Genomic DNA, 7,200 nt, shown 5'->3' with positions numbered 1-7,200 from the left:
GCGGCGGCGAGCGAATCTGGACGGGGACCTGGGGAAGCCGTCGGGGCGCCGATTTATGAATGGGAGGCCCCGCCCCTCGCTCCTGCCCCTCCCATTGGCCGCCGCGGCCCCCGCCCCGCCCCGCCCGCCGGCTCGGGCAGCCCGCGCCGTCGGGGCCGGTCGCCGCCGCCGCGGCCATGGCCCGTCGCCCGCCGCCCCGCCGCGCCCCGCCGCCCGCCCGCCGCCCGCCGCCATGAGGCGCGGGGGCCCCGCCGCCCTCGCCGCCTGCCTCGCCGGGGCGCTCGCCGTGCTGGCGGGGCCGGGGCCGGGGCCGGGGGCGGGCAGTGCCGCCTGGGGCGGCCGGCGGCCCCCCCGTAGCTACGGCCACCTGGAGGGCGACGTGCGCTGGCGGCGGCTCTTCTCCGCCACCCGCTTCTTCCTCCGCATCGACGGCGGCGGCGGCGTGGAGGGGACGCGCTGGAGGGAGCGGCCGGGCAGTGAGTGGGAGCGAGACTGGGACCGGGACCGGGACCGGGGAGAGCCGGGGCCGCCGCCCTCCCACCCACGGCGGGCGAGAACCCGATCCCGCCGAGGCCGGGCAGGGGGCAAAGGGGACGGGGCGGGGGCGAGGGCTGGACGGAGACACCCGGGGTGGCGACGGGACCCCGCCGTGCCCGGCCCCGGGGACCCAGCGAACGCCTGTGCCATGCCGGAGCTGCAGGTGGCCACTGTCCCCGCTGTCCTCGCTCCCATCCGACCGGCTCCTGCTGCCCTCACCCCCGGGACCTCCATTCCCGGGGCTCGGCTGCCCACCGCGCCGGGGGAGCGAGGAGAGGCACAAAGCCACCGGCGTGCAGCGACCGGGGACCCGGCAGGGTGCTGGCAGCTCTGCCCAGCGCCTGGGTGACCGGGGGGTCCCTGGTGCCAGCGCAGCCGGGGGGCTGCCCGTCCTGCCCTGCCGCTCGGGTGGGCTCCATCCGGCACATGTGGGGGGAGCTGGTCGTTCCCCGTAAACACGCTGTGGAGGATAAAGGCTGAGGAGGAGGAGGGACGGGAAAAGCTTGGGGGCGATGCGGGTCTCCCAACCCGGCATCTGTGAGGCTGGGTGGGGGTGCGGGGCCGCCCCGTCGGAGGGGACCGCGGAGCACCCGCTGCCTGGGGCCCGGCACAGTGCGGGGACACGCGTGGCCACAGGGACACCCGCCACGCAGGGACCCGGGTGGGCAGAGCCGGCCGCCCCGAGGGGCACAGTGCCCAGCTGTGCCATGGGGTCACTTGCTGCAGCCTCCCCACGGGCTGGTCCTGGGGGGGCTCCCGGGCATCCCGGGGGGGACAGAGGGGGCGAACGCTGCAGGATGTCGGTGCTGCCTGCGCCGTGCTGTGATCTGGAGCTTGGGAACAAGCAGGCAGGATTAGGCCTTTCCCTGGGGCTGGGGCTGCTCCACCCCACAGCGGCGGTGGGAAGAGGCGGCCGCCGGGGCCGGCACTGGGGTCCCCGTGCTGGCCTAGGGGCAGCTCCGAGCACCGGGATCCTGCCTTGACCCCGCAGCCACCTGCTCCTAGCTGGGACACCTCCAGGTGACAGCACCGTGGGTCCCGAGGGGACGTGGCACCCACCGTACAAGGGCCAGGGCTGCAAGTCCAGCTTTAGCACCGCGGTATCAGCCCCTTTTGGGTGCTGGGTCCCAGCCCCTTGCGACAGGGAGGGGGGACACCAGGCTGGCAGGGCAGTGGCAGGGCAGGGGGGGGATGTCGGGTGCTTGGGGAGGGGAGGATGCCTGAGCGGCCCCAGGGGACTCTGGTGGGGCATCGGGGCTTGGGGCAGGAAGGATGCTGTGGATGGGAGCAGCATCCCCCAGCCCGTGTCCCGGTGGCAGTGGGGGGTGCCCTGTGTCCTGGCCAGTCTGGCCACAGGACGAGGGAGCCCAGCCCAGCCCAGGGAACCCTCCAGCGGTGCCAGAGGCTGCGGGGAGTCCGACCGGGCGCGCTGCCAGCACAAAGCACCCCGACACGTTCTCTGGGCCGTGTGGCAATTGGGCCTGGCAGGTGGTGACAGATAACCGGGGCTTGGGCTGGGCTTGGGCTCTGCTCCCCAGCCCTCACGGCAGCTGCCCGACCAGCCCTGCCAGCGGCTGCAGGGGGGCAGGGGCTCTCCCAGCGCTCCCCCCACCTCAAACCCTGCATCTGCCCCAGCCTCCCTGCTGGGGCTGAGGGTGTGAGACTGGGAGCACTGGGAGCTGCCCCCAGTGCTGCCCCGCATCCACAGGGACCCATCGCCTCCGCAAAGAGCCAGGCACTGCCCCGGCACTTGACAGCAAAGTGTGGCAGACCAGCCGGGGCACTGGGAACGGCAATGCGGGGGGGGTTATTTTTAGAAAAGCTGAAGTCCTTTGTTATAAATAGCAGCAGCTCCAGACAGTGATCAAGTGGGATGGATTCGCAGGCATTCGCTCAGCCCTTCCCCGCGGCTGGCTGCTCGTCAACAGCTTCGCTGGGCCAGGCCCTGCGGGTCCTGGGGGGTGCCAGGGCTGGGTGCTGGTGGCAGCACGGATGCAGCTGGGCTGAAAATCCCCTTACACATCACCCCCATGGAGCTGAGCTCAGGAGCTGTCGTGCTGCCCCGGTGCCACATCCACCCCATCTGCTCCTGGCAAGAGCATGAGTGCCCCCAGGCTGGCAATGCCAGCTCAGCTGGGCTGTCGGTGGCTGGTAAACCCCCCTGCCCTGGGGCTGCAGCCCCCTGCGCTGTGCATGCTGCCACCAGCCAAAGCCTCCGTGCATCCTCCTGCCCCATCCAGCCGGAGCAGCCGTGGGCAGCGGTGCCCATGGGCAGCTCCTGCTGTGGCTCACACCCTGCCCGTGCCTCTGCCCACTGGAGATTCCTTCCTCACTCCACAGCACCGTGGTGGGCAGCAGGGCTGGCAGCAGCGCTGGGGGCTGGCCCGCACGAGGCGGTGCAGGAATCCAAAGGCCCTGATGATGCTCTGGGTGTTTCCCCTGTCAGAGCCGCTGGTCCGACCGCATGCCTTTCCCATTAGCGGCTGCGCCCCAAACTCAGTGGCTGGGCACACGCACACCAGTCCAGCTGTGGCCGTGCCCCTCTGTGGCTTCACAGCCTGGCTGCAGCCACCTCCTGGGCTCATCCCCACATCCTGCAGCGCTGCCACGTCCCTCCTGCCTGGCACAGGGTCGCACGTCTGTGCTCGTGCCAGCTGGGCGACCAGCACTGGCATCCGTAGCAGCGCCATCCCCGCAGCCGTCTGCCCAGGTGCCTCCATCCACTGTAACATGGCTGGGCGCCGGCACTGCCACCCCCGCGCACACTTTGCCCCTCCAAGGGCCACACCGGCCTCGGTGCCCTGACGGTGCCAGGGGCCGGGCACTGGGAGAGGCGGGTCAGGTCCCCAGGGCACCACAGGCGCATTCAGGACAGATGCGCGGGCAGAGCTGCCAACGAGGGGAGGGTAAACGCGAGGTTGGCACTGGGCAGGGATTTGTTCCAGGCACATGGAGGTTGTGCTTGGCATCGCTCCCGTGCAGCTCGGCTCCTGGGGAGGAGAGGAGTAAAGATCAAATCCTCCCCGGATCAGAGGTTCCCTTGCCCGCTGCCGGCTCGGGCTGCAGCCCTCCTTCCCACCGTGCCCCTGGCTGCTCCGGTGCCAGGCGAGGGTCAGCGGCCCCATCCCTCTGTGGAGACACTTCGCAGCCACAGAGCCAAGCATTGGGGCAGGGTCCCTTGGGGAGGCTGCCGGTCCCTCCCAGCTCACCGCCACACTTCCCTGTCCCGCAGGCATCCTCGAGATCCGGTCGGTGCGTGTGGGCGTCGTGGCCATCCGGGCGGTGCACACCGGCTTCTACCTGGCCATGAACAAGCAGGGGAGGCTCTACGGGTCGGTAGGTCGGACGCTGCCTCCAGGGAGGGACTGCAGCGGGGTCAGAGGTGCAGGGCAGAGCTGGAACAGGGGTCCCAAACCCACAGGGACTGGTGCCCAGGAGCAGGCTCCTGGTTTCCCATGCCCTGACCTACTCCCAGCCGGGGACTGCACCCACAGAGCCCCTCTGCCCTCCGGGGAGCCGGGAGGAGCTGGGGTCCTGCCCTGCCCCGCTCCTGGGCTCCGACCCCACCAAAGCAGGGTGACGACGGGCTGAGCGCGGCTGCCCCTCACCCCCTTCCCTCTCCTGCCAGAAGGAGTTCAACCCCAACTGCAAGTTCATGGAGCGCATCGAGGAGAACGGCTACAACACCTACGCGTCGCTGCGCTGGCAGCACCGTGGCCGCCCCATGTTCCTCTCGCTCAGTACCAAGGGCAGGCCACGGCGAGGGGGCAAGACGCGCCGGCAGCACCTCTCCACACACTTCCTCCCCATGCTCATCAGCTGAGCCCCACAGGCGGCTCTGGACCATCCTGCAGGGAAAAAAAAAAGGAAAAAAGGGTTATTTTATTTATGTACATATCTTTTTTTTTTTTTTTTCTATTTATTGTTTTAATTTTAAACGCATGGTGGAGATGGATGCGGAAGGCAGATGCTCCAGATGCAGCCCCCACAGCCGTGCAGGGATGCGGGTCTCCCCACCGTCCTGCCGAGCGGAGCTGGCATGGCACAGCCCGGGGAGCACGGCCACCATGTGCCGGGGCTGCCTGTGTTGCACCCCCCAGTGCAGCCCGGACCAGGCGGCCAGAGCTCTGCTAGCCGTGTCTCTGCAGGGGCAGGGGCCGGGATGTACCGGCGGGTTGTATTTGTGTTGTGTCCAAGCACCCGTGGCAATTAAAGCTGTGTTCATGGTGCAGAAGGGGAAGCAAGTTTTGGAGCTTCGGTGATGGGCTCAGCTTGGGCTGGGTGGGGTTGGCTTCCCGGGGCTCACGGCTGCAGCCACCAGCGTTGACCCTCCCCTGCCATGTCCAGCTCCTCATCGACCCACATCCCCACCTGAGTGCGCAGGTGGAGACGCCCCCAGCCCAAAATCTGACCCACAGGAAAACACAGCGACGGTTGTCCAGCGGCACAAAGGAGGGAGCAGGAAAAAAGCAGCTGCCTGTTGGGGGAGAGCCGGGACCCTGTGCTATTACCGCAGGAAAGCACTCCCACGCATGACCCGCAGCCAGCACGGTGCAGCCGCTCCGAGGGGGAGCATCGCCCAGGAGGTGCCAGGCTCTGCGCAAGGGGATGCGGCCCCAGAGACCCCAAGGGACAAGGCAGAGGGGGATGAGGGGTCGAGAGACTCCCTGGAGCTGGAGGAAGAGCTGGGTGGCAGCCAAGTGTCCCACTGTGGCACTGCAGTGGGGCCTGCGGGGCCAGGTGCCGACCTGGACCCTTGGGCAGACAGCCCTGGGGCTGCCCCTGTCTGGAGGGGGCTAGGACGCTGCTTCCCACCCACGTGCAGACCCTGAGCCAGGACACCATGGGCAGAAGGGACCAGACCTGCTCTGGGCACGTGTCCCCAGTGGGAGCACTTGGGTCACAGACTCCCACTTGTGCGGACGGTGCCCGATCCACCAGTGCAAGCACTGAGGTGCAGCGGGGCACTGGTCCCCAGCCCCCCAGCCACAGCCAGCGCCTCCAGGCTGGTCCTGGGCCCCCAGCAGAGATGGAGCTGGGAAGGTGGGTGGTGGCGAGGACCAGTCCCTCGCCTGGAGAGGAGCATGGCCAGGAAAATAGCACCTGTGCTTCGGCCTCCCAGCCAGGGCACGTTCCTGCACCGCCCTGCACACCCGCCGTGGCCAGGCATCGAAGCCTGGTCACTTTATCCTGTCAGAGGTGAGTGATGGCCCCAGCAAAAACCACCAAACTCGTTCCATTTCTTACCCAACCAGCTCCAAACCAGCCTGTGAGAGGGAACAGCCACCGCGTTAACCATGTGGTGACCACGGCGGGCACCGGCCCCAGCTGGAGCCCCTGCCAGGCGGGTGGCAGCAGCCATACACCCACCGCGGACCCCGCTATACCCACTTGAAACCCACCCCAAGCACTGCTCACATGTGAGAAATCACTCCCTGAGCTCCAGGGGGGCTGGGAACCCTGCACCGCAGCCGGCAGCTGAAACGCAGCAGGAGAAGGAAGGTTTTTCCAGGTCTCCCAGGCTGCATTTCAGTGACTAAACAGCAAAGCCTTCCCTCCGTGCAGGGCCAGCTGATGGGCACACGCAGGCTCAGCCACAGACCTTCCTGCTGCCACCTGCCTCCCAAGCCCAGGATCCCAGTGGCAGAAGCTTCTGGCTCAACCTCTGGTGGAGGACAAGCTATTAACCCTGATATACCAGTCCTGAGATAAACCCTCGTCCCGCAGGCATCTGCCTGCCGAGATGAAAGGTGCCGCTGGGCTGCCCTGGCTGTGCTGGGAAAGCCAAGGAGGAAAAACATTCCAGGAAAGTTGCTCAGCACCAGCCGTGTGGCCCCGGCAGGCTTGGCAAAGGCTGCCGCCATCCATGCTGGGGACGTTTTCTCCACCAAACCTTCTCTTGTACTCTGAAAATGGCTCAAGAAATGCCAAACAAGCTGCCTGCCTTCCCCCTCCAATGGGCTGCCTGTCCCTTCCCAGAAAGCTCTCGGGAAGAAGGGCCAGGTCCTCAGGTAAGGCTGCTTTGAGAGAGACGCTAAAGCTCTGCCAGTGCCAGGACCTTGAGTGTCCAGGGTGGGAGGTCAGCACCTTCCCCAGCCACCCCCAGCCTGCTCACAGGCCCCAGAAACTGGAGAAGACACAGGGAGCCTCCGAGCCCTTGAACCCTCCATCCATCCCACCCAGCAGCCCCCATGGGGGCAGGTTCCCCCTCCCCCACTCTGGTGTCTGCCACAGCATGGTCCCAACACGCACCCCGGAGCGCCCAGCACCATCACAAACACCCGGGCAGCAGCTCAGCGAGACCCCACCGCCTACCCGAAGCCCCCGTGACAGCAGCATCAGTTGACATCTGTCCCACACCACCCAGGTCAGCGCTTCGGAGCCACACGCCGCTTGCCCCTCCTGCCAGCTCTGCCCCGGGCTGTGCCGCAGAAGCCTCACCCACCACCCCCAGGCACGGTCCCCCCAGGCCATCTCCCACCCTGGCACCCAGCCCTGTGCCAGGCTTCTCTTGGAGCTGCCGAGGCTGCGCTTGAGATTCAGCTTGAGGTTCAGCGTGCCCAGACCAAAGCTGGAGGCCCATGGTGAGGTGGCCAAGGGAACCCCGCTTTTTGCTCCTCTTGTGCCTCCAGGCTCAGGCGAGCACGGACCCAGGCAGCAGGT

At 67.7% G+C, this 7,200-nt stretch overlaps 1 protein-coding gene across 4 annotated transcripts; it reads left to right on the top strand.

The window, feature by feature from the left end:
- Positions 1 to 189: 189 nt before the first annotated feature.
- FGF22 (fibroblast growth factor 22) lies at positions 190 to 7,186 on the top strand. Of its 4 annotated transcripts, none has more exons than XM_055707181.1 (3): positions 190 to 476; positions 3,770 to 3,869; positions 4,169 to 7,186. In XM_055707181.1, the coding sequence occupies exons 1-3, from the start codon at positions 233 to 235 to the stop codon at positions 4,797 to 4,799; spliced, it is 975 nt and encodes a 324-aa protein (XP_055563156.1). In that variant the 5' UTR covers positions 190 to 232; the 3' UTR covers positions 4,800 to 7,186. The 4 variants fall into 4 exon arrangements, with proteins under 4 accessions (XP_055563156.1, XP_055563155.1, XP_055563158.1 ...); XM_055707180.1 differs by having other exon boundaries at positions 4,166 to 7,186; XM_055707183.1 differs by having other exon boundaries at positions 3,770 to 3,873; positions 4,169 to 4,432.
- Positions 7,187 to 7,200: the final 14 nt, after the last annotated feature.

The sequence above is a fragment of the Falco cherrug genome, chromosome 4, assembly GCF_023634085.1.
Source record: "Falco cherrug isolate bFalChe1 chromosome 4, bFalChe1.pri, whole genome shotgun sequence".
Taxonomy (NCBI): domain Eukaryota; kingdom Metazoa; phylum Chordata; class Aves; order Falconiformes; family Falconidae; genus Falco; species Falco cherrug.
Note: the sequence above shows the minus strand (reverse complement) of the source record. Positions and strands in the feature narration are given on the sequence as shown.

Coding starts and splice junctions, on each gene's coding strand:
- FGF22 (XM_055707180.1), top strand. CDS start 233: ATGAGGCGCGGGGGCCCCGCCGCCCTCGCCGCCTGCCTCGCCGGGGCG. Junction 477..3,769: donor CTGGAGGGAGCGGCCGGGCA/GTGAGTGGGAGC, acceptor CCTGTCCCGCAG/GCATCCTCGAGATCCGGTCG. Junction 3,870..4,165: donor AAGCAGGGGAGGCTCTACGG/GTCGGTAGGTCG, acceptor CTCTCCTGCCAG/AAGGAGTTCAACCCCAACTG.